Source organism: Asterias amurensis, chromosome 1 (assembly GCF_032118995.1).
Source record: "Asterias amurensis chromosome 1, ASM3211899v1".
NCBI lineage: Eukaryota > Metazoa > Echinodermata > Asteroidea > Forcipulatida > Asteriidae > Asterias > Asterias amurensis.
Window position 1 is genome coordinate 16,221,632 of NC_092648.1, and position 27,997 is coordinate 16,249,628.

At 37.4% G+C, this 27,997-nt stretch overlaps 1 protein-coding gene across 1 annotated transcript; it reads left to right on the forward strand.

Moving 5' to 3' along the window:
• Positions 1 to 1,235: 1,235 nt before the first annotated feature.
• LOC139947581 (egl nine homolog 1-like) lies at positions 1,236 to 27,879 on the forward strand. The gene is made up of 4 exons (XM_071945530.1): positions 1,236 to 2,664; positions 14,891 to 15,010; positions 23,369 to 23,505; positions 24,251 to 27,879. Exons 1-4 carry the CDS (start codon positions 1,660 to 1,662, stop codon positions 24,318 to 24,320), a joined length of 1,332 nt encoding a protein of 443 aa, XP_071801631.1. The 5' UTR covers positions 1,236 to 1,659; the 3' UTR covers positions 24,321 to 27,879.
• Positions 27,880 to 27,997: the final 118 nt, after the last annotated feature.

Sequence of the window (27,997 nt, forward strand, 5' to 3'; positions counted from 1 at the left end):
GTTCTAAAACTAAAAACTAGGTAGTCAGCCTAGTACTAGTACTAGTAGTAGGGGTTTCAGTAGTTACTGGTAGTCAGTACCGCTCAATTTATTTTTATATAGCCCAAATTACTTAATCAAATTTTATGTTATGTTAAGTTGTACATGTAAGTACATTTAAATAATTGGTCATTATCCTCCAATAAATGGCCTTATGGATGGTTATAATGGATGGGTGATTAAAAATACTGTCTTTTTAACAATAACAGTATCACAATCACAATCACATGAATCATGAATGAAGTGAACACGTCTGAACATGATTTATTCACAAAGAAAGAACATATCCAGGTGGTTTTCTTTTGTATAGTAAGTCACAGTGTTGGATATAGTGTTGATAACAAATGGATGCATTGATTGTCAAATAATGAAGTTTTATCACGGAACTTAATGCAGTTGATTTCTACATGCAATGCTGATGCATTGCAACCGAACCAGTGCTCCCATCCGAAGTAAACGGAGAAAGCAGCTGATCTGGTGCGAAATGTCTACATCATTGAGGAGGGCATGTACACATAAGTCAGACCTACCATATATTAATGCGTCCCATTGAAAAGTATTCATTATTATCAAAAATCAAAGATTGAAGGTAACGTGGAATCACCGCATCACACTCTGACTCTTGTCTTGTTGTTTTCATCGTAAAAACATAAAAGCTGAAGTCGCTTGAGGGCGCTGTGCACAATTTGTTTCACTAAAACCTCGCGCCCCCGCCGCGCCGGTACGACGGGTCGGGTGGTTGCCCTGCTGTGTGTCGATTGGTCGAAAGTGGTTCGGCTTCGCCTTTTGTAATAGTTCATGATTTTATAAAAATATTGACTATTATTCCTCGGATTGGCGAGTGCCAGCGCTATCAACTGAGCTATCTAGAGTATATTGGCGGCCTCCCTAACGTGACCTATGACTAGGCAAATATTGACACTCTTTAGGTTGACCCACCCTCCCTGCCACAAGTTTGTAATAATTATCTGACTGACCGTAGTTAGTTTTGGGAGGCTAATTAATAAGGCTGCGGCTCAGGCTCCGCGTAGCGTGCTGATGTACAATCAGCAATACGCGCTGAAAATGCAGGTTTTAGGGCCAAGCTGCGTGGTTTGAGAAAGGCTCCTATACTCTCATCAGCAGTCTGTCCGTCCGCCGTTCGTCACGCCCGCGACGGGCAGACATTAAATATATTACAAAATTATTTCTTCCTCATGCAGCTCTACTTGGGCCAGGTTCGGGCAGTGAAGTTCAAAGTGAACACTGTACTAAGTTTTGTAAACATTGCCTACGTGACCACCCGAACAGGATACGGAATGTGCATGCGCACTGACTGCTAGTGAGTAGTTTTGTTTGAGGTAGAAAAATAATGTAGGTCAGTGGCATATCATGTACTGTGTACAAGTAATAGCGACCATACACGTACAAACGCATTACGACGAGTACAAAAAAAAAAAACATGCAGCCATGTGTGTCTGTGTATCCGGAAACCATCAGTCACTGCGCTGTGATGATGGTGTCGGTGTGTGTCGTCGATCACATTAATACTGTTTTCCTCGTCAAATCATCAAATGTGGTTCACGTTTATTCGTTGTGACTGTTAGTTTCTAAATCTTGTTATTTCTACGATGCTAAACAATGGCTTTTTCACAGCCACATCCTTCCAGCAGTGTCACTGGCAGTGAGAAAATGTGCGCTTTCGACTTCTGCCAAGAGTTCAACAATCTGAAACTATGCGGTCGTTGTAAAGGTACGTGGTACTGCAGTAGAGACCACCAGAAACAACACTGGAAAATGCACAAGACGTCATGCTGTAAGACGGGAAGCCAGCAACAACATGAGACTACTGGTAAGAAATGTAAGGATGAGAAAACATTTAAAGTCAAACCAAGCAAGATGGAGTGTTCAACTGAGAAGAGTGGAACTGGAAGCAAATCCTGCAAGAATGAACAAAATACTAAAAATCAACTTATTAATGATGGTAGTGATGGTACTGGTAGGGGTAGGCCATCTTCAAAAGGGGGTGTCATGCCTTGTTCTGGAACCGATGATGTCAAACACACAGAAGACTCCCAAGGACAAGAGGATATTGCACAGTTTTCAGCAAACATTCAAAGGGAACATTTGTACACACACACACTCACCCCTTGTAAAGGTGAAAAAGACGATAAAAAAGGAACTGAACGGGAGAACAGCTCTGAGCCTAGTATGAACATGAACAACAAGGTCTTCAGTAAAGAACAAGAAAACTCCCTGTCATGTAAAAAAACAGGTGGTGGAGGCTCCGAAAGTTCTCATGCGGAAAGGAACACCAATGCTCTGGTGCATTATGTCAGCGACCACATGCGTAGATTTGGCGTTTGCGTAGTGGATAAGTTTCTACAACAGGATCTTGGCGATGCCATAATTGAGGAGGTTAAGGCGTTACGAGAGAACGGCAAGTTCCAGAGTGGACAGTTGGTTACGAGTCAGGAGTCGGGCTCTTCAAGTTGTAAGGACATACGAGGGGATATGATAGCATGGTCGGATGGCAGTACTCCACAGACCAAAAACATTGGCGCCCTTATTTCCAAAATGGACTTGATAATTCAGCAGTGCAAGGAGCAACTCGAAGGGTTTAAAAACATCAACGGAAGGACAGAGGTGAGTATTGTGTTAAGGAGGGGAATTGGCGAGTGATAGCAATGCCCAGTGGATCTTTGTTAAAGACAGTGTCCACTATTGATCATTGTCAAACCCTAGCCTTCACAGTTGGTGTATCTCAACATATGCATAAAATAACAAACCTGTGCAAGTTTGAGCTCAATCGGTCGTCGAAGTTGGGAGAAATTATTGAAAGAAAAAAAACCCTTGTCACACAAAGTTGTGTGCGTTCAGATGCTTGATTTTGAGACCTCAAATTCTAAATCTGAGGTCTCGAAATCAAATTCTTGGAAAATTACTTCTTTCTTGAAAACTACGTCATTTCAGAAGGAGCAGTTTCTCACAATGTTTTCTACTATCATCCTCTCCCCATTACTTGTTAATTACCAAGTAAGGTTGTGTGCTAATAATTATGTTGAGTAATTACTAATAATGTCCACTATCTTTCATGAAACTTTTTTCACAAGGGTAAAATATACCTAATGTGCACCTCCGCACTCTATGATCTACTACAGGGCGTCTTGTACCTCAAAAACAAAACACAACCTTCGCTCAGCCCTAAAGGTCTCATCCAAGGCCGCTGGGATGGGCTGATGCGCTAAGTACACATTCTTGTTCAGGATGGAGTGATGCATGATGGGAACGACTGTACTGCAGTCTGCACATTGCGCACAATCACAACATGTACACAAACGATACTAAGAATGATCTTATGGAGGCTCCATGGATAATGTAAACGATCTTGAACAAGCAAGAAGAGTAATGTAAACGATCTTGAACAAGTAAGAAGAGTGTTGCAATTTATGAATCAAAGGGTTTGGGTACCTTTTGTACTACACGCTACACAAATGTTCAAATAGAAGACCTCGGCTGAAGTCTTTTACTTTTTTGAGTGAGAATTTACCTCTTTCTCAAACTACGTCACTTCCAGAGGGAGCTGTTTCTCACACTGTATTTACTATCAACAGCTCTCCATTGCTTGTTACCAAGTAAGTTTTTATGCTAATAATTGTTTAAGAGTAATTACCAGTCCAGGAGTGGATTTCACAAAAAGTTAAGACTGGTCTTATCCCGAGTTAGGACATGTTACTCGTCCTAACTTGGGACTATCCATGCAATTTGCATACCTCCTAGGACTAGTCCTAAGTTAGGACTAGTCCTAACTCTTTGTGTAATCGACCCCAGTGCCTTTTAAGAGAATGATGGTAGAAAGTTTCCCTTTAAATTTTACCTGTGCTGTAGTTTCTGAGAAATTACTAAAACAATTTCACAAATATAATTTACGTCTCAGTGTGATGAAGGTTATTTCAGCATACAACGGATTTATTAACTTGACTCTCCTGAAAACATTGCTTTTATTTTATTTTACTTTGTTTCATTTTATACAAATCAAACAGTGCAAGTGCCAACAACCCAATTACAAGACGGATAAAAATATCAATATTAAAGGGTGTATGTACTTTTTGTAGGACAAAAAAAACATTGTCCACAGATTTACACTAAACTTACACAGTTTGAAGATAATGATAGTAGAAAGCTTCCCTGAAAATATTACGTGCTGAGGTGCTGTAGTTTTGGGGAAATGAGTAAAACAATGTCATGAAAATAATTTTCGTCTCATGAGATGAAAAGTATTTTAAAGGCACCTGGAAATAGGATTTTTTTTCTTTTAAACATAAGATAATATTATGTTTATTAACAATAAAACAATTTTTTGAGTAATTGTTTGTCATGATTTATATGTTAAAAAAATTAATTAAGTGCTTGGGGGTTGACTCCGCCTACCCCTTTTGTGACGTAGGAAAAGACTTTGCCTCGATGCGTAGATAAACACACGTGCAAAAGTACATGTAATTCTAAGACGTGAGTTTGTACGCTGCGAAAAAGGTTTTTTTTCTGGCATTTTTCCGGCAATGCCGACCAGGTGTATTGCTGCTGGATGCAACAAAACAACTAAAGATGGGGTCAGTCTTCATCTATTTACTGCAGATCCCAAGTATAGGCGGTTGTGGGCTGCGAAAGTCAGATTAACTAGAGCAAAGTGGTCCGGTCCGACGTCTTTTTCAGCGCTATGCAGCGAACACTTCGAGCCGTCGTGCTTCGAATCCGGGATACACCACTCATTTGACATGACGAGAAGAGCCATTCTTAAACACGACGCCGTCCCAACAATTTTTCCAGCTAGTGGGAAATCGAAGAAGGTGTCTGAAAGACGTAATGTATGGGGGCCTGACTACAAATTTTCTCTTCAAATATCGCGCCTTGAATTACGTCACGAACAGCGCCCTCTCGGGTCGGGGCCTACTCGTAAATTTGTAAATACAATCAAAACTAATATTTTTAAATCTTAGTTAACTTTTTATTCACATTTCTCTCGTAAAAACACATATTTTAGTGACAAAAGCTTTATTTAAAAAAAATACCACTTCCAGGTGACTTTAAGCATTACTTATAAACGTTTTTTTCATGACATTGTTTTACTCATTTCTCAAAAACTACAGCACCTCAGTAAGTAATATTTGAAGGGAAGCTTTCCACTATCATTATCTTCAAACCCTGTAAGTTTAATGTAAATCTATGGACATTTTGAAAAAATACCCAAATCCTTCAAACATTATAAAAACAGTAAACAGTAAAATGTTCAAAAGGTCTGTAAATAAAGGAAGTAAACAAAACATAAAAATACACTCATGGCAAGAGGTGTAAAACCCCTAACAAGAACAGACAGCAACTATGACAACTAATGAAGCTGGAACTTCTATGTATAATAAATTAGATTCATTTACACTGAGTATACTGTTGGGAATTTAATGTCAACTAATGTCAACAGTTTAAGTTGTTTTCAATGGACACAATCTATAGAGCACTGTTACTGATAGTCAAATCTTTCATAAACAAGGGTGCATTATTAGGTCGGGGGGGGGATGTCAGCCCATCCTTTGCATTTGGATGTGGTACTTGGACCAAGCGAACTCACAACCTACATAGCTACAAGGTACATCATGATGTACATTAGACATCAATGATAATAGCGATGCTAGAAATTGCACGTAGGCAACCTCTTTTTTTTTCTTCTCTCTTTTTTTTTTTTGATCTTTTAAAAAATGATAAAAATTGAACAGGTCAGTCAAAATATCCAGATCTACACCCTGAAGTTAGGCTGCAGAATGGTCCTTTTGTTAAATCTTTTATTCAAATGACTACATTCACAATGTTTTGGTTCACTACCATAATAATACAGTATTGTATAGGCCTAGTACTTAGAAATCAAATTAATACGTAATCAGTTGTTGTGTGGTGTGTATTTTTTTTTATTCCTGTTATGTCCACGCTGTGGACGAAGAATTTCATGTTGGTTTAACCATGGAGGTAGCCAATATGACCAATAAATAAACTGAGGAATGAATGAAACTAAACTTGAAGACTAGTAGTTATGGTACTATGGTGCATGTCCCTTGGATATGTTGTTGCCAAAATTGCACTCTGATGAATCTTTCCCACAAACTGCCCTTGAACAGTGTTTAAACCAGAATGTATTGTTGGTGATCATGTCATCATTATTTGACTTGGGTCATTGTGTTGTGTCATTGTTGGAAACAGTTTAGGATTTTTTTTCTCAGATTGCAGTCATCTGGGAGTACTATGTGTGTTGAAAACCAGCAATGAATCAGCAGGCAGGACAACCTGTTTCTATAAATAGAATGTCAATGCTAGAAACTGCACGTAGGCACCCTCTCAGAGAAATGATGCCAGTACACCCGGGTCATGGGTTTTATTGCTCTATGGTGAAAACAAAGGTCTGATATGAAGTATTATCAGGTTGCCACTGTCTCTGCCAGAGAGAGTATCACTGTTTAATGACTTGTTTCTGTTCTGTCTCAACTCTCAGCTTTGTTACTGTGGTTTTTTTTTTAAAGGTTTTTTTAAAGAAAATAATTATGTTGAAGGAATTCTGGAATGGTACACTCGACTAAGTGATGAATGTACTGCTGTATATAACACGTACGTGTAGTTCGCAATGCCCAAAGGAAATCCATGTCGTAATGTTTTAACATACTGTACCAGGTACAGTCATTTAACAATGGATGTGTGGGTGTACATGTTGTAGTCATTGATGTCCTCAAAGGTCAACTTAAAGGGAAGGTACACGTTTGGTAATTACTCACGTTTGGTAATTACTCAAAACAAATATTAAAGGAACACGTTGCCTTGGATCGGACGAGTTGGTCTATAAAAAGCGTTTGAAACTGTTTGTTATAAAATGCATATGGTTAGAAAGATGTTTTAAAAGTAGAATATAATGATCCACACAAGTATCACTCAAAATTGCACGGTTTTCATTTTACGTCGGGAACTAACACGGTAAAAAGAAAACCACGCAATTTCAAGGCATATTTGTGTAGATCATTGTATTCTACTTTTACAACATCTTTCTAACCATATCGATTTTATAACAAACGGTTACAGAACGCTTTTCAAAGACCAACTCGACCGATCCAAGGCAGCGTGTTCCTTTAACTTAAAAACTGACTTGGTAACGCGCACTGGACAGCTGTAGAAAGTATGAAACATTGTGGGAAACAACCCCCTCTGAAGTAATGTAGTTTTTGAGAAAGAGGTACTTTCTCACTAAAATAATAAAAGACTTCTAGCTACATGTAGAAGTCTTTTATTCCTATTTGAAAGCACACAAATTCGTCCCACAAGGGTGTTGATTATTTCATCATTTTCTGGTAACTTCGATTACCAATTGAGCCCAAATTTTCACAGGCTTGTTATTTTAAATGCAATACACCAAGTGAAACCACTGGTCTTTCACAATTACCAAACGTATACAGTGCCTCTAAAGAAGAAGTTTTTTAAGTTTTGCAGGTTGGTTGCAAGTTTTACCTCACTAGATTTTGGAATTTGTAATTGTTCTTTGCACTGTTGGAGAACAACCAAGGGGGAATATTTTTATTGGAGCAAGCGCCATGAGCACTTTTTGTGTTTATAATGGAGAAGACGTGGTTATTATTATTATACCTGTATCAGTGTTTTCCACACGCACACAAACATAGTGCACGTGCTTCAACGCCCCTCACACAGGCTGATGATGGCGCTTTTATTAATGTCGATAATTGGTCAGAGATGTGTGTATATATCTAGGCTACAATGTATGTACATGTAAACAAAGTTAATGTTGGCATGGTTGAGCGCGAAATGCTGTGGTTGCCGCTTGGATTTGTTTATTGACCGATTTCACTGAAATCATAACACAACACATCTTGGATGCACTATTTTCAGAGTCAGTTAAGACTCTCACCAAATCGTTGCTGAACACAACTGACTCCTTAGTTGGCAGACCATTTGGCAGGCAGCCATGTTTATGACATTAGTGCAAGGGGTTCTTACTGTAGGAATCTAAGAGGCTTAGATGATGAGAAATCACCAAAAACCGCTGGGCTTGACCTGCTCTTTTTGTTTTGACTGTAGACTTTTTTTGTACAAGACCTGAATTGAAATGTGAGGAGTTGTGAGTGTTTTAAACGATGCCTGAGGAAGACCTGAATTGAAATGTGAGGAGTTGTGAGTGAGTGTTTTAAACGATGCCTGAGGAAGACCTGAATCGAAATGTGAGGAGTTGTGAGTGAGTGTTTTAAACGATGCCTGAGGAAGACCTGAATTGAAATGTGAGGAGTTGTGAGTGAGTGTTTTAAACAATGCCTGAGGAAGACCTGAATTGAAATGTGAGGAGTTGTGAGTGAGTGTTTTAAACGATGCCTGAGGAAGACCTGAATCGAAATGTGAGGAGTTGTGAGTGAGTGTTTTAAACGATGCCTGAGGAAGACCTGAATTGAAATTAAGCTTGGGGGGTATCGATTTATTTTATTCACGATATATCGCCGACAATATATCGCGATATTCGATATAATCGCGATTAATTAAATTTGACATCATCAGTCTTCAAACTCCAAGTGAAAGTTGTAGAAAAGACAGTCATAGCATAAGAGAGGTGTTCTAATGACCTATTCTTCTGGTTTTACTCCAAACCTATGGGGTGCAAGATGTCTCAGCTAGCAAATACATCGCGATATTTAATTGATATCGCGATATATCGCAATTATCGCGATATATCGCGATATATCAATATTTCGATTAAAACCAAATCCATCCGATATCGAAATCGTTTCCAAATTAATATCGCGATATTCGATAATATCGTGATATCGCCCAAGCTTAATTGAAATGTGAGGAGTTGTGAGTGAGTGTTTTAAACGATGCCTGAGGAAGACCTGAATTGAAATGTGAGGAGTTGTGAGTGAGTGTTTTAAACGATGCCTGAGGAAGACCTGAATCGAAATGTGAGGAGTTGTGAGGAGTGTTTTAAACGATGCCTGAGGAAGACCTGAATTGAAATGTGAGGAGTTGTGAGTGAGTGTTTTAAACGATGCCTGAGGAAGACCTGATTGAAATGTGAGGAGTTGTGAGGAGTGTTTTAAACGATGCCTGAGGAAGACCTGAATTGAAATGTGAGGAGTTGTGAGTGAGTGTTTTAAACGATGCCTGAGGAAGACCTGAATCGAAATGTGAGGAGTTGTGAGGAGTGTTTTAAACGATGCCTGAGGAAGACCTGAATTGAAATGTGAGGAGTTGTGAGTGAGTGTTTTAAACGATGCCTGAGGAAGACCTGATTGAAATGTGAGGAGTTGTGAGGAGTGTTTTAAACGATGCCTTAGGAAGACCTGAATTGTAATGTGAGGAGTTGTGAGTGAGTGTTTTAAACGATGCCTGAGGAAGACCTGATTGAAATGTGAGGAGTTGTGAGTGAGTGTTTTAAACGATGCCTGAGGAAGACCTGAATTGAAATGTGAGGAGTTGTGAGTGAGTGTTTTAAACGATGCCTGAGGAAGACCTGAATCGAAATGTGAGGAGTTGTGAGGAGTGTTTTAAACGATGCCTTAGGAAGACCTGAATTGAAATGTGAGGAGTTGTGAGTGAGTGTTTTAAACGATGCCTGAGGAAGACCTGAATTGAAATGTGAAGAGTTGTGAGGAGTGTTTTAAACGATGCCTTAGGAAGACCTGAATTGAAATGTGAGGAGTTGTGAGTGAGTGTTTTAAACGATGCCTTAGGAAGACCTGAATTGAAATGTGAGGAGTTGTGAGTGAGTGTTTTAAACGATGCCTGAGGAAGACCTGAATCGAAATGTGAGGAGTTGTGAGGAGTGTTTTAAACGATGCCTGAGGAAGACCTGAGATGAAATGTGAGGAGTTGTGAGGAGTGTTTTAAACGATGCCTTAGGAAGACCTGAATTGAAATGTGAGGAGTTGTGAGTGAGTGTTTTAAACGATGCCTGAGGAAGACCTGAATTGAAATGTGAGTTGTGAGTGAGTGTTTTAAACGATGCCTGAGGAAGACCTGAATCGAAATGTGAGGAGTTGTGAGGAGTGTTTTAAACGATGCCTGAGGAAGACCTGAATTGAAATGTGAGGAGTTGTGAGTGAGTGTTTTAAACGATGCCTGAGGAAGACCTGAGATGAAATGTGAGGAGTTGTGAGGAGTGTTTTAAACGATGCCTGAGGAAGACCTGAATTGAAATGTGAGGAGTTGTGAGTGAGTGTTTTAAACGATGCCTGAGGAAGACCTGAGTCGAAATGTGAGGAGTGTTTTAAACGATGCCTGAGGAAGACCTGAATTGAAATGTGAGGAGTTGTGAGGAGTGTTTTAAAACGATGCCTGAGAAAGACCTGAATTGAAATGTGAGGAGTATTTTAAACGATGCCTGAGGAAATTGAATGAGAGGATTGCACTATCAGATCGCTCAAATTTCGCAGCCCAATTTAAACTGGCAGGTCACATGCATTGTATTCGGCTCGTGCAAGTTTGAATCTTGAATTAGTTTGAAACTCAGGTGCGAAAGTATGTTATTTAGTGTTCAATGTTTATTTTTGTAGCATATAATATATCTGTGAAGCATCCTACATTGAAAAGCTCAGAAACAGTACATTTTTTAATGACAAGTGATTCATGCCTGTTTCCCACCAATCAAGGATCTACAAAGTGTGGTTTGATAAAAATAATATTTAGTTTTTGTTTATAGGAATATTGTGTGCAAGTTTCTTTTTAAAACAAATAGATGTTCTCTTGATTGACAGATGGTTGTAATTACTTGCTGGAGATTGTGATTACCTTCATTACATGCATGAATTAAACTGTGTCCAAACTATGCTTACTCATGTAGAACATCTATGAACTGAATTTGTACGATTAAAATGTACTAGTATGATGGTTGTCTTTACTCAAGGCCTGAAGCTTCTGCCTCTGTGCCCCATGACCCAATTTCAAGGAAATGGAAGCCTGTAAAAATAGTAGTTAGCTTAGGCCAAACAAAATAATATGTGTGTTTCCGGTTACCCGATCGTCCCTAGAAAAACACGCCGACCCTATGGAATTTTATACATTTACAGACAAAATGAAATAAAACAACCCCGATCCCACTCCCGTGTGACAAAATACCGCATGATTTTAAGGTTTTTATATTTATTGTTTCCTTTTTTTCTAAAATGTTTGTACATTTAGAAAATAAACATTTTCTTACGAGAAAAGACGTAGTTGATCCATGGTTGATAGTATAGGCATTGCAACGATGGACGGACGTACGTAGCGTGTATATAGTGTATGGGATCGGTTGCTGCTGCATTGTACACGTGCAAGTTCGTAAAGCTAGCAATCTTTTAATTGCGCTGCTCAATCTCGACATTGCACAACAGATGTTGATTGAGCCATGTTCGCCGATGTGTTACGCTCATTCTCGCATTTGCGCCGCCTGGAAATGCGCTAAAATGCCAAGTGATACGTCGAGTCTTGTCTCATACCAATAGAGGGCGTTTAATCTCATGCTATTGCATTGTTCCAAAACGACCTCTAGCGTTCAATGATTCTTGTATTTATTGTCGCACGCAAAGTAACAACGACTAAAGAAATGAAATCTGCTTTTGTGTTCGTGAAATTTACAGACGTCGGAACGGTTGCTTTTTGGGGCTGATTTTCTGTGTCATTTTTAGAGATTTGCGAGTCGAACTTGGACATCGTTGAATTTACAGGAAATTTACATGCAAGGGCAAAAATATTTTTGACATTCGTTCCTACCCTAAGTTTTGAAGCAATAAAATAATTCACCAAAATAAAATGTGTTTTCGCCCCTACCGACCCTAATTTTTTGGCCAGTGTAATAGGAAACACACATATTATTTTGTTTGGCCTTAGCAATGCTTTTTGTATACCATGTTAATCAAGGTACATTACAAGTACATGTACCTTTCAGCAAAGTTCAACACTAACTGTGGTGTTTCTCAAGGTTCCTGGTTGGGACCATTTTTATTCATTGTCTAAGTCTCCAAATTGTTTGACATCATTTGGATCATGTTCAGTGTTATGCCAATGGCACTTCAATGTTTCTCTTTTTTAGACCTGACGATATATCTTGTCAAGCTGCTGGTAAAAATTGGATCTGGAATATGTCAGGCAAAAGATGTGTATGACACTTTAATGACAGGCTTATAAATAATAGCGCAAAGAGTAAAGTAAATATTTCCAACATCATGATAATTGACAGTCGATGCTAGAGTTTTTCCTGCAGCGTGTGTTGGTAAATTAGGATCATGGTTTGATTCTGAGCTTACTTTGAAAACCAACATCCAGAAGGCTCGCTCGGCAGCTTTTTTTCCATGTTCACATTATCAAACGCGCTTGAGTTTAGTATGTTTTAGGTTTTTTTTGCTTTATACATGTAGGTAGAGTTAGAGTTAAAGTAGAGGCGTCCGTCTCCTGAACAAATCAAAACAATACCGAATCGATGCCATTAGGGTTAGCGATAGATCTAAGAAGTAACTTTTAGTTCTCTGTTGGATGGACAGACGTGTCCTTATACTGTAGTTTGGGAATAATAATAATAATAATAATAATAATAATAATAACCGTATTTATAACGCGCCTTTTGCCAAAGGATACAAAGCGCCAGGTATTATTACTGCAAGGAGTGGGGCAAATTTTGAGATAGAAGACCTAATCCTTAAGCACCATGTAATGGTTTACAAGGTGCTGTGGCGCAATATGCTGCCAATCCAGCCAGGAACACCGGGGCGAACCCCTTCTCTTTTCGATAAGTGCACTGGGTTCTTTTACATGTGTTTACACACAGCACATGGGACCAACGGCTTTACGTCCCATCCCAAGGACGAAGCAGTGGTTATGTGTCTTGCATAAGGACACAAGTGTCACGGCTGGGGAACTAGCCTTGTGACTATTCTTGTTTCTTTCTTCCATTATTTGCATTTTAAAAACTGTTTCGCTTTTGATTATTTGTATAAATGTCAAGGCTGCAATATAAATTTTTAAGTTATTATCAACAGTGTTACCAGTTTATTACTTTCCTGCTAATTTTTGCTTGCCAGAAAATTATTAATCAAAAAATGTTCTGATTAAGCAGCTCTTTAGCATTGGACCCTGGGGTTGATTTCACAAAGAATTAGGGCTACATACGGATGTAATCCTTAGTTAGGACTATTCCTAACTTTCCTAACTTAGGACTAGTCCTTGAAGATTTAAAAAACTTTTAAGGCTAGTCCTAAGTTAAGACGAGTTACAATACAACATACTATGTACAAGATAAGACAAGTCTTAACTCCTTGTGAAATCCACCCCTGGTTATTGCCTTGGTGTTTTTGGAAATGCTCTGGCAGGGGAAATTAAAGTCCTACCTTTCAGGTGCTATTCATACTGAGGAAAAACTGCCTTGCTCTGACAAGAGTAGACTGATTTTTAGTATGCTTGCACTGATAGTAATTCATTGTAAGAAATTTTGAAATTCTTTGCTGTCAAGACTACAAAATGATTTATCCAGTTAACCAATGTAAAGTGGTCTGCTGGACCATGGAGCCATGGCTGGACAAGTCTTAAATGTACATAAAACTCCTTTCTTTCTTTTGCAGGTCTCCATATCTGTCTGTCCCTGTCACATCATCATGTGAGCTTGGTTTTGCTCTATGCCTTTAATGTTTTACTCTTTTTGAGAAATTTGTATAGCTAATTTCTATTTAATGGCTGAATGCCACAGAATGGGAACAGTCGAGGTCGAGCTTGTATCGGCCACCAAGGTACTTGTAGGCCAAGGTATGTCGCAGCTCAATGATCACCAAACTAGGCCAAAGTACCTAACAGCTCAATGGCTGTACTATTGACGGACGGCTAACATGATATCACAACGTCCATGTTTATCAGTTGAACCATGGGTTGAACCATGTGAAATGGCCTCACATTTGATAGGTAGAGTTAGAGGCGTCTGTCTCCTGAACACATCAAAACAATACCAATGCTAGACTTTGGGGCTTCAATAGTATAAAAAAATTGATTTATTTCCCTTTTTTAATATTTTTTTTTACATCAGTTGCATAGATGAGTCCCTGTCGTATGCAGGAAGAATTCCGTCAGCTTAGCTTGAAATCTTGCTTCTTTTATTTGGAAATGAGCCAAAGACATGTATATATTGAAAAGCATCAGTCTTACTAAAGTTTAAAAAAAGTATGATGGTGCTCTGATCAGTCATGATATTCTTCCTACTTTATCTGACTCCCGAATTGTTGTCAGAAAAATTGTGATTAAAAAGCCAGAAAAGTCTCTTTAAGGCACTGGAAACTATTGGTAATTACTCAAAATAATTGTTAGCATAAAAACTTTACATGTACTTGGTAACGAGCAATGGAGAGCTGTTGATAGTATAAAGCATTGTGAGAAACGGCTCCCTCTGAAGTAACATAGATTTTGAGAAAGAAGTAATTTCTCTGTAAAATATTTGAATTGATTTGAGACCTCACGCATGAGGTCTCGAAATCAAGCATCTAAAAGCACACATGGTGTTTTTTCTTCCATTATTGTCTCGCAACTTCGACAACCAATTGAGTTCAAATTGTCACATTTTGTTCTTATGTTTAGATACAAGTGAGAAGACTGGTCTTTGACAATTACAAAGGTGCCCAGTGTCTTTAAAGGGTACACCATGTGTAGCCTACATTTACATGATGTACGTGTGTAGGTCAGGCTTTGTATGGGATCAAATATTCCTACTTTTTTCCACAATTGCAAATGGAACAAATATCATGAAATTCAACAGCTTTTTTTACACCTTAGTTTGTTCTTGAAATGTTGACCCAATCTTGATATAAAGTTTTTTGTTCATTCCATTCAGGCAATGATAGCGTGTTATCCTGGTAGTGGCACCCACTATATCAAGCATGTGGACAATCCAAACGAAGATGGGCGCTGTGTCACCTGCATTTATTATCTCAACAAAGGCTGGGATTCAGAGGTTGGTAATGGTTGGAGAAATGGCATTGCTTCTAAGTAATGTTTGTAGTTTTGCATGTTATGAGTAATAAAAATTAACTCTAAATACATAGCAAACTTGCGGGTACAACCATGGAGGAAGGGTACAACCATGTATCAAATCTTTTTTTGAGGGGAGTGTGTGCTCGCTGAAAGGTTTGGTCTTGACGTTTTGAATGGTAAACTCGTCTTTAGAAGAAAAATTCAATTTGAAACTAATGCATTGACAAACTTTGCTTTGAATTGTGGAAGGTAAGGACAGCAATTAAATAAATGTATGATGATGATGATGATGATGGAAAAGAAGAAGGTATTGCTTCTGACTTTTGACACAAATTTACAGTGTGTTATAAAGGTGTGGACCCTCTTGCACTGATGTCATATGTCTGCCCATGGTCTGCTAAGGCCAAATAAAACAAAATACCAGTTGATCGTCCCCGCCCGCATCCTTTTTTTACTACATTGTATTTTTTTATTTTTCGATTTTTGTGATTTTTTTTTTTTTTTACTCCATCTTTTCAAAACGACTGGCCTAGGAGCTATTTCTGAATCTAACGTGATGCTCTCAAACATGTGTAACTGTCTGTTTCATAAAACAATAATAGTGAATGCCTACCACCAATTTGTTTTTCATATCCGACCCTGTTAATACTAATACAGTAATAGTGTTAATAGGTCCTCATGCAACAAATAGGTATAAAATAAGTTTGAATGGGTCCAAACTGAAGAATTGGTGGCCTGTTTGATTTGAAATACTAAGCGGCCATCTTGAAAAAAAAATAGTAAATAGTAAGGCCCTCATCCTCCTCTTTTTTGAAAAATCGTGACGATCAACTGGTATTTTTTTTTATTTGGCCTAATTTGAGGGTTGATTTGCAAGAGAATATAGCGCTTGTCAAACCAAAGAGCAAGGGTCAAACCCTGTGTGGATTGCCAAAGATGAGATTCAGTAACACAGAGGAAACCTGACTCCCAAATTGGCAAGATAGATTTTTCATGGGTGATTGATGATGTCAGGTTTAATGGTTCAATAAACGTAAGGTACATTTATTCATTGATTTATTTCCCTTATTTACCCAGGGTGAGCCAAATCAGTAAAAAAATGTTTTCCATTTGGGCCCTGCGAACAAACTAACATGTTAAAAGTAAACATAAAATCACATGATAAAGTTACGATATAACAGATACGTAAAATATTTAAGAATGTTTCGGAAAATTAAAAGCAATATAAACAAAAAATAAGAGTAAAAAAATAATACAAGAGTAAATTTTATAAACTGTCACAGTAAGAGGAGGTTAATGAAAACAAAATAACCCGTCCCTAAAAGATATTCAGGAACTTAAATAGAATTTGATTTATATGAATGTACAGTAATAAAAGGCTGGAAAAACTGCTAAGAAGTACAAAAAAAGCGACGATGTACATCATGTACATTGTACCTTTACACCCATTGGTTAATGGAAGAGTAAATTTATTCCCATCCCTTTGTCTTCAATTATAAACACTCAACTAACCCACATGTGCAAATTTCATCAATTAGTATCTTCAGGGATTTAATTGAGAACTGAATATTGGAGAACTCTTGCACTTCTATGTAATATTTCAGATTAAAAAAAAAATTATAGAACAGTTGCTCATGGTGTCACATTTTGAATTAAGATTTAAAGATGCTATGTCAGATTTTTGGCCCCAAACATTAAAAAATAGATTTTTAATAGATTGTCAATGGTATTTAAAAGAGTATCACCCGCTCTAACGAAAAAAGTTTAACTTTTACTTTTAATGGTCAGGAACCATGACAAAAATTTAAAACGTTTCTTATAAAACACATAAGAATTGGTCACTTGATATATTGGCGAACTTTTTCGAGCAATGGCTCAAATGAAAGCTTGTAACTTTCTCGACCCCCATCAAATTACCTATTGAATTTTAAATCAAAATTTTTGGGTCAAATCGGCCAAAAATCTGACATAGCATCTTTAAACAAAAGTCAACAACTTTTCTTAATCAGATGTGTGTTTTCCTTGTTCGTTCAAATGTGAGGTGGTCCACCTCGCTAAGTTACAGTGATCTCCTCGCTCATTTCAAGCCAGGAAATACGTTGAATATGACCTCCTGTTGCCTTTAGTCTTGACCTGGGCGACCATTCAAAAGTTTCCCAAAGACTTTGCTGGCACTGGTCATTACTAAAGATATGTATCAGCACTCAAACATGCTTGGTAACAAGCAACAAAGAGCTGTTGATATTATAAAACATTGTGAGAATTGAGTCTCCGTGAAGTATCAAAGTCTTTGAGAAGGAGGTTATTTCTCACTAAAATATTTGAATATGAGAAATTTTTAAAGGCCTGAAGCTTTTCTCAGGCATCTGAGATCACACAATTTTGTGCATCATACATGTAAGGGTGTTTTTTCTTTCTTGTTATCTTGAGTCTTCAATGACCAATTGAGCCCAAACTTTTATAGATTTGTTATTTTTATTTACATTTTTTGATACACGAAGTGAGAATACTGGTCTTTGACAATTTCCAATTGTGTCCAGTTCATATATAAGATCAACTTGAACAAAATATTAACATTGGTCTTTTGTTATTGAAATGTACGTGTTTCATAATGTGAACAAAACTACCTTTTGATCAGCGTCAAGATAGGCAGAAATGCTGTGTTTCACCAAAAAATCAATTTAAACCTAGGACATGTCGGAACCAAAACAGCACTGTCTAAACAAGGAAATGGAAAATGCATTGTAATGAAGATTAAAGCCATTGGACACTTTCGGTAAACAGTAATGTCAAAAGGCCCACACTTCGAGTATCACAACTGATATAAAAAATAACAAACCTTAGGCTCAACCGGTCATCGGAGTCGGGAGAAAATAACGGGAAACCCACCCTTGTTTCCGCACGTTTTGCCGTGTCATGACATGTGTTTAAAATAAATCCGTAGTTCTTGGCAACAAGAATTGATAAGTGTTTTAAAGGAACACGTTGCCTTGGATCGGACGAGTTGGTCTATAACTGAGCGTTTGTAACCGCTTAAAAAAAAATGCATATGGTTGGAAAGATGTTTTAAAAGTAGAATACAATTATCCACACAAGTTTGCCTCGAAATTGCGTGGTTTTCCTTTTACTGCGCGAACTAACACGGTCGGCCATTTATGGGAGTCAAAAATTTGACTCCCACAAATGGCCGACCGTGTTAGTCGACGAGGTAAAAGGAAAACTGGCAATTTCGAGGCATTTCTGTGTGGATCATTGTATTCTACTTTTACAACATCTTTCTACCCATATGCATTTTATAAAAAACAGTTACAAACGCTTTTCAAAGACCAACTCGTCCGATCCAAGGCAACGTGTTCCTTTAATGTTTTCACGAAAAGTAAAGCATTTCATGGAATAATATTTCAAGAGAAGTCTTTAACCATTACCTTCTGTAAACCCTGTAAGTTATTTGTAAATCTGTGAACTTTTATTATGTTTTCTTTGCCGAAAGTGTATTATGGCTTTAACCACCATTTTCCCATTCGTGTTCAATTCACGTCATTACACAAATTGGTTTACACAGTGCTAGTCTTCAATTGTTGATAACAGCTTTAGGATTTCCGTTTTTCGTGTTTTTATTGGTCTTTGTCTAGGGGAGTTTTTCTGATTTTATTTTTAAACTAATACCTGATGGAGGCTTTCAGATCATCTTTTCCTCCCCCTGTTGTTATCGGTCAAATGTTCTCAATAGTCAACCTTGTTCCAATGATACTGTTGAAAAACATTGCAAAATGTGCTTGACATTTTGCTGTTTTTGGTCAACTTCCATTTTTTCAACCAACTTTGCATGTCTTATTCCTGAAAAACTTGAGTCTGAAACCTGGAAAAGTCCATAATATTTCATAAACTGGGAAGCAGTGGTCTTTAATATCTGCTTGATTCGAGGTGTCACTTTGTCCCTCAATATGAAATAAGTCTGTCAATATAAAATATTTTAAAAACAAATGCTCTTCTATATGCTCAGTTTGTTTACTACATGTATTATAAGTTATCACACAAGCGCGAGTGGAATACGGAAAAATATAGCGCTTCTGCGTCCCATATCCAACGAGGCCGAAGGCCGAGTTGGATATGGAATGCAGACGCGCTATATTTTCCGTATTTCCACGAGCGCGCGTGTGATAACGTATTTATCTTCAAGCAAACTTGGCGCGTGACATAGAACACACAAGACGCATGGTAGTGATATTAGCCGTGCAATATAGGTTTTTATCACCACTCCATTCTGCCAATCTGATTGGAGGATTAGCGCGTACTTGAAGATAAACATATTTATAGCACGCCTCTTGCTTGTTCTGTATTCTGGTTGACTGAAACACATTTACGTAAGGTGAACTAATATAGTCTAGTGATCGCGCGCACATGTTTTGCGGGAATAGTGCCCGCCGGGCACTAGTCTTTAAAAATAGTGCCTGGTAACAGCGTCCTCTCTTGACGTGAACTGTGAACAGCAACTACAAAACTTCCTTTCTTTTCCAGATTTCTGTTCTTATTTCACATTTAAAACCAAGGTATGTTATAAGACACATATTGACTGGAATAATTTGGTAACTGGTGACCAGAAGAAGGACCTATTTCCCTCCTTCTGGTGGCTCAAAGTCCCTCGGGGGAATAGACGTACAATAGTAACCTCATTGCCTTGTCAATATTTGTATAACATTCATACATGTACTATTCATGATCAGACCCGATATTGTCATTGGTCCATTCTCCATCATGTGCTAGATGCATTTTTTGCTGTTTACCAAAGGCGTGCACAGGGTAAAGATGCTTTGTAGACTGACGCATATCAACAGAAAAGGTCACCAGTTCATCTTCGGGCTTAAGTGGGCTTGGTGTTGAGATTATGAGTCCTTCAAATACAGTGTATGTCTGGGAGATTTTCATAGTTAGGACCCTTTCCAATCATGAATCATTTCTTTCCCCAGTCAATGAGACAACCAGGGCCCAATATTTTTTGGACATTTTAAAAGGTAAATATGTGTCCATGATCATATTAAGATCTTATTTTGCTCCACATGAAGTACAAGTGTGGCTCTACAATCTGGATTTTCTGTAGTGTTTTTTTTGCTCTACATCTTGATAGAATGGAAATTCGATCACAATCAACAATTGTACAAAACACAGGTTGACCTTTAATTACTGGTCAGTGTTCTAGTTGAACAGTCCATCATCAACCTTTTTTATTAACCACACACTGTGGGGAACAACACAGGCAGGTTTACAGTGTCAAGGTCATTAGATAGACCATGGATAAAGTGTGCAGCATAATGGTACAACCAGAAGATATCCAACATTGTTTTTATGGAGTAAAGGATACTGAGGATACTTAACTTAACTTAACTTAATTTAAATGCATTTATAAAGTGCTTTAACACTGTTTCAAAGCGCTGTACAGTCAAGAAAAACATTAAAATGCAGGATTAAAAAACATGAGAAAAATAGCAATATGGTTTTTTAAAAATACACAACAGTTAAAAAAGTAGCAAGAAAATACTGTTCCCAGGAGCTCCATGAGATCTCCAGGGTTTACACAAAAGTTGAAATGCAACAATTTCTATATTCCTCCTAAAAATTAGATGATAAAACAGGAGAGATCATGTTCCAAGGAGCTCTATGAGATTACAAAAATTGAAATGTTGAAAAGTTGAAATGCAACAGATTTTATATTCCTCCTAAAAATTAGATCATAAAACATTTAGTTTAAGACTTTTGTTTCAGACTTTTATGTTGGAATTATTCTCATGTCTGACAATAAGCCCATTTGACATTGTATTTGTATTGGAGTTTTAATATCTGAAAAGAGTTCTTTACCGCCACAACTACAGGTACATTATTAAAATCTTTATTGTCCAAATTATAAAAAATGAAAAATGTAGGCCTACATGTACATGTCTAAAATTTAAAGTGCCTGAACGGGACAGTAAGCTTCGTAAACAAAGAAAAGATTGAAAGGAGTAAAGACAACAACATTATTTAAGACAGCCCAGTGCAGTATAAGTTGGATATATTGAAACACCTCAGAACACAATCCCGCAATCCACCCTCCTCATACAAACATCCCGATTAAAAACTTATAAAATTTAAAGCGACTCAAAAACTGATTGAACTACATTTAGATGTAACACCCAGATCAATAACAACACACTCGTACTGTCTAGTTTCTAGCACCCACACCAGCCAGATTACGAGAAAAACAATCAAATGAATTCATTAAAAACTCCAACAGAGAATGGAACAAAAGAATTAACTTGGCGAGTTGTCCTACAATGAAGACTAATAAGTCTCTTCCATGACCACTTGAAACAATAGTGTTGGTACACTTTGGTGGTGGTGGTGGTTTTTTTTTCATTATTTCTCTGCCTTTTGTTAATACACTTGAGATTGTTGTCGGATAAGTCTTAATTTAACTTAAAGGCAGTGGACACTATTGGTAATTGTCAACGGCTAGCCTTCACAGTTGGTGTGTCTCAACATATGCATAAAATAACTAACCTGTGAAAATTTGAGCTCAATTGGTCATCGAAGTTGCGAGATAATAATGAAAGAAAAAACACCCTTGTCACACGAAGTTGTGTGCGTTTAGATGGTTGATTTCAAGACCTCAAGTTCTAAACTTGAGGTCTCAAAATCAAATTCGTGGAAAATTACTTCTTTCTCGAAAACTATGGCACTTCAGAGGGAGCTGTTTCTCACATTGTTTTATACCATCAACCTTTCCCCATTACTCGTTACCAAGAAAGGTTTTATGCTAATAATTATTTTGAGTAATTACCAATAGTGTCCACTGCCTTTAACTTAATTGCGTTTATAAAGCAATTGAACACCGTTTCAAATCACTGTTCAGTTCAAAGAATATTACAATACAGAATAAAAAAAAACAATTAGAAAAATGGTTCACAAATACACAATCAGTTAAAATAGAAGCCGAATTTAGAAAAAGGTTGCATTAACATCTGCTTTCCTGAATATATGTATTATTTTTTTTTAACAAGAAGTGTTTGATATTAAAATACTTCCTGTCTCGAGGACTTTATTTACATACACATGTAGCACTTGGGCATAACATGCATTTCAAACTGATTCAATGGGAAAGGTTGTTTTATTCTCCCCCACCGTGACCCTACTTGGACTTCGAGCCCTACCATGGTACAATGTCACAATTGGTTTTCTCATCAAGTTGAAGAACACTTCTAAAGCAAATATTGTTCAACAAACCCACTAGAGCTCAAGCTAATTCCAATGTCTTAACAATACAAGTATTTGCATGACCTGTTGTGAAGTGACCTAAATGTGATGTGTGTGCATTTTGCCGGTTGCAGAGGAGATCTTGCTCCTGTATTCAATTTTTTTCTTGCTGTCTATCGGAATTGAGGTGGATTTCATCTGGGTTTGCGTGACGCATATTTTTGTGCTTTATTGTTGTGTGAGTTTTAATGTCTGTTTCCCTTGTCTGGGTTCTGTTGCCCCTTCAAGACTTTAAGATGTCCCAAAGTCAGAAAGTGCCCTATGCAAAATGAAATAGACTTGCTCTCAACACATTGTACCTCAAAGATGAAATTCAACATGAAAACACTGGCCTTGAATTTCAAGGCCTGTGTATCTTTCTCTCTTAAAGGCAGTGGACACTATTGGTAATTACTCAAAATAATTATTAACATAAAACCTTACTTGGTGACAATTAATGTGGAGAGGTTGATAGTATAAAACATTGTCAGAAACAGCTCCCTCTGAAGTGACGTAGTTTTCGAGAAAGAAGTAATTTTCCACGAGTTTGATTTCAAGACCTCAAGTCGGTCAGTCGCATTACACAAAAAGAACATGGTAAAAAACACACTTGTACAATTTGAAAATTTCTTTTAACCCAAAAAAGCTTGCGAAAGTTTTACTATAAGTAACACACAACTCTTATACGTTAGTATCCAACAGGATACTTATAAATGGACAGCAACTTGAACTTGTAGGTATACATGGCAAAACCATGGTCAGTCGTATTACGGTCAGTCGCATTACAGTTTTCCAGTCAATTTAGCCACGCCAACATGGAGCCCAAGCTGAGTTTTTGTTTGCAAAATTGGATTCATTCCTTGTCAACAACTACAAAACAATTGGTTTCATATGTTAGCTATAACTTTTTAGTGGAAAAAAAAGTTGTGACAAAAACTTGAATTTGTTGTGTCATGTCCATGTTTGCTTGGAATTGCCCTTTTTCATCTTCAAAATTTTGTTGCAGAGGGTCTTGATATTCCATAGTTAACATCTTAATTAATTAGACATTGATGTTTACTTGGACTTTCAGAAAATGGGCGGAATTTTGCAACTGTACCCGAGAGATCACAAAATGATGGCCAGCATTGAGCCTATCTTCAACAGGCTTATTGTGTTCTGGTCAAACCGTCGAAACCCTCATGAAGTCCTGCCTGCATTTAATACCAGGTATGTGTAAATACTCAGTACTTTTTCACTTTCATGTTTATCGAAACCTTGAGCGAACGTGACTCTTGGCTTTGGTCTGCCCTTGAGTTCCTGTCCTAACCCCCCCCCCCCCCCCCACCAAACCACAAAAGTAATTCAACCCCTTTTTAACCCTTTTTTATATTTATGTTATTTTTTTTGAGTGAATGGTATTTCAAAGAGTATCACCTGCTCTAACGAAAAAAAGTTTAACTTTTACTTTTAATGGTCAGGAACCATGACAAAAATTTAAAACGTTTCTTATAAAACACATAAAAATTGGTCACGTGATATATTGTCGGGATCCCCACAAAAACTAATTTCGAGCACTTTATTTCACTGCTACTAATAATTGGCGGACTTTTTCAAGCAATGGCTCAAATGAAAGCTGAAAGCTTTCTCGACCCCCATCAAAATACATATTGAATTTTAAATCAAAATTTTTGGGTCAAATCGGCCAAAATTCTGACATAGCATCTTTAATCATAAGTATATAAATGGGAACTTGGATAGGTTGAGACTTGTGTTGGATTTATCCCTCAGTGAAAATTGATGCACTTTGGCATTGTATGCTCCACAGGGAGTTGAGAAAAATTGAGGATTGAGGAAAGTGTGCCAGAGATGAACGGGGATAATAGTGTTGTAAGTCTTGATCTAGCTACTAGAATATGTCGCTATATGAGAACATTTACTCACATTGCAGTGTGATTCTTTCTATCCAATGCAGGTATGCAATCACTGTATGGTACTTTGATTCCATCGAGAGAAAGAAAGCATTAGAGACTGCACTGAGTTAAAGGTACATCCCCCTCGTTTTCTTCAATGTGGAGATGCATTCCTTCAAACAATACACTCTCATCACTTCTAGGAGATCTTGAGAGAAACTCACACCAATCTTCTTTGAATGAAGATCTATTAATGTGTACATTTAAACGTCTTGCTCTTGTATGTTTAGCAAGTTGGATATGCTGCCTGATTTTCCATGCCTGCTGTACTTAATGCTCAGCGTTGTGCCGGTATGTGCAAATTACATGTATTTGTTTTACTACATGTAAAACACATCGGCTTAACGTGTGTATCCGGACGACTGAGACTTTTCCCAGGAATTAGATGGTTGGACATTTAATGATTTAATCGGACAGTATAGCAGTGAACTACAATAGGAGGAAGGATACCTGATTATGATTTGTTGTTCCTTCACCCATCTTGGTCTTTATGGCCACTGTGAGTGCTTCAGAGACTTGAGCTGTGTTCGCACTGGATTAATATTTTGGGTAACTTAACCATGACGCTGGGTAACATTGTGACAGGTTAACTTTCCCACTGTCCGCACTTGGATTTATTTGACTCGGGTAAACTTACCGAGACCGTGGGTAAACTATCCGAGCTGGCCCCCTGCATAACATTGAATAGGTCGATAATCACAAAAATCTTATTCATCCATGACAAAACATGTCAGCTTCTTTGGGTCACGGACGGATGGGAGATTTCATCGAGCCGTCGCGTCCGCATTGGACTTTCTGGCTCGGTTAAACTGACCTGGTCAATCTTCCTGGGCACCTTTGGCTCGGTTAAACTACTGATGCGGGTCGGGTAAGTTACCTGGGAGGAAAACTTCCTGGGCTGTTTGCATTGGACTTAAAATGGGCAAGTTACCCATTGGCTCGGTTAGTTTACCTAAATTGAGTCCAATGCAAACAGGGCTTAAAACAGCCTTTAGAAGAAAACTAAATTGAAATAATGCCTAATATTATACTGAAATGATCTGAGGTCGATTTTTGAAAGAGCTAAGATTAATCTTAAGATGTGTGTCAATCTGAAGTGCTATTAGTAAAGTGTGATGTCACAATACAAATCGATCATAGCGTTAGTGAAAACTAATCTTTATGAATCTTAGTGCTTTCTGAAATCGAGCACTGATCCCTTATATTTTGAGATTAATTATATTCATGATATTTATTTGCAAAATCGATAAGAATGGGCATTGGTCATTATCAAGCAACAAGTTTGAAGTGTAACAGAAGCAAACCAAAAAGAAATTTTAAAAGTTCTAAACCTTACTTTAGATTGTTCAATTACATTACATTGTAAGAGATGTTAAATTTGCATCGGGGATAAAGAATATTAATTTTGGTTTTTTACACTTACACCGATGTTTGTTAGCACTGTATACTCGGTACTTTCCCGATGACACAGGACTCGGGGAAAGTACTGAGTATACAGTGCTAACACACATCGGTTTAGGGGTAAAAAAACAAAATTAATATACATTATATTAAAACTCTTTGGCAGTGCACTGCATTTTGGAGATAATTACAACTCCCTGACAATCTTCAACCAGAAAATCACAACTCGTCTCCGTATTGACTGACCGCTTATGTACCTCCATAAAATGAGCTTTTACAATTTTCACCATTTTGGAAGGGCTTTCGCTGTCCCGTCGTGTTGCCGTGAAACAAACTCACGCCCAACCTCTCTGTCAAGAGGTGTTGTTGTTTAAAAGTTCATTGCATTTTACAAGTATGTCTTTTAAGTGCAGGATTGTTGTCAGTCCATTTGGCTTTCGGTCTTCCTCTTCCAGCGTGACCAGCAACAACACGTCCTTCCATACATTGCTTCTCAAGGTTTCCCCCCTCCTTGTAATATGCCCCAAAATACTCCAGCTTTGACTCCCAAAATGGCTGACTGGATATAGGCGCGTGTAAAAGCGTCATGCATCGTGCAAGGGGTCAAAAGATCAGTCTCGTTGTTGGAACAATTTTTTGGAGATAAAACATAATGTAATGGCTGAAAATTATTGCCCATATAGGCAGCTGGTAGCATGATTACTGTATGTTTTAAAGAAGTCTTTAAATTTGTAATAATACCTGACACAAATATATTTATCACAATGCTGCTCTTATTTCATCGATTTGTTTTTATCAATTTGGTTGAGCAAAGACAACTTTAAGAAAAAAAGCAGGAGTAGAGCTTGTAACCTTCAAATTAACACGCCAGTGCTCTGCCAACTGAACCATCTAGTTCTAATGTTGGTGATCTCCCTGTTTTTTCAATATATTATTTTTGTTCAGTGGTACCAGTCAGTCATTTACACATATGTAAATGCAGTTAAAGCCATTGAACACTATTGGTAATTGTCAAAGACCAGTCTTCGCACTTGGTGTATCTCAACATATGCATACAATAACAAACCTGTGGAAATTTGAGCTCAATTGGTCGTCGTAGTTGCGAGATATGAAAGAAAAAACTCACTTGTCACACGAAGCTGTGTGCGTTCATATGCTTGATTTCGAGACCTCGAGGTTTTGAGACCTGAGATCTTGATATCAAATTCGTGGAAAGTTGTTTCTTTTTGAAAACTACGTTACCTCAGTGGGAGCTGTTTCTCACAATGTTTCTTACTATCAACCTCCCCCATTACTTGTTACCAAGTGAGGTTTTATGCTAATAATTATTTCGAGTAATTACCAATAGTGTCCACTGCCTTTAAGTCAGGGATCACACTCAAGGTTCAACTGACTGTTACAATCAACTGTTAACATTGTTATTCAGAATAAAAAGAAAGTAAAGAAACTTATGTACATGTACCAGTCACATGCTTTAACAAATAATATACTACATTACATGGTCATATACATACATGCCACTGTATTGCTAACCCAAAATTCATGAATCAAGTCAGGTTTGAAAATGTGTATTCAGTTCAAAAAATCATAAGGGAAAGCCTTGCATTTAATTCAATTTAGGGCAACAAAATATTAAAATTAAGAGATGAAGGAGTAAGCAAGATGTGCTTGACTCTTGATTAAAAAGAAAAGAAAAACCCTAACCGTTTCTTTTTCAACTTTAATGCTTAAAGTTCAATATGTGCCTAAATGCACTTGGAATAAAAAGTAAAGCCTTACACATTATAATTGTTTTCAAAATTATAGGTCTAACTTTGGTTTTCTTTTATGCCAAAAATGAATAAAAATTGTATATGCCTTCTTAGATTAAAGTCTTAAACTTTGGTAACTGTGTAAGGCTTACCCCTTGTGCCTTTTTTTTTTATTTCAAAGGTCTTACTGTGGGCTTATTTTCGGTTCCAAAAATTGAATAAAACTGCAAAGCTTCCCCTTGCACTTTTTTTCCTATTGAAGGCCCAAAATTGTTTTTAAAAATATTTAAAAAATGCAAGGCTTATTACTTGTGTACTTTTGCACTTTGATGGCTCTACATGTAACTTTCTTAAAACATGTTATATTCATAAAAGCCGTGTTGTTAAGAAGCACACAAAGCACTTTGTTTCATATTATACTAATAATGTAATCTTTAAGGCTTTACTTCAAATAAAGGCAAAGGAAATTTATTGACTCATTTCATGATTGCTTACTTTTACTTATTTTTTATAGTCTCGCTGCGTTATGCTCTCTTTTTTAATTTAACTGCTCGATTTTGCTCAGCGCAAAAAAAATACATTTCCTGTTTCCATTGA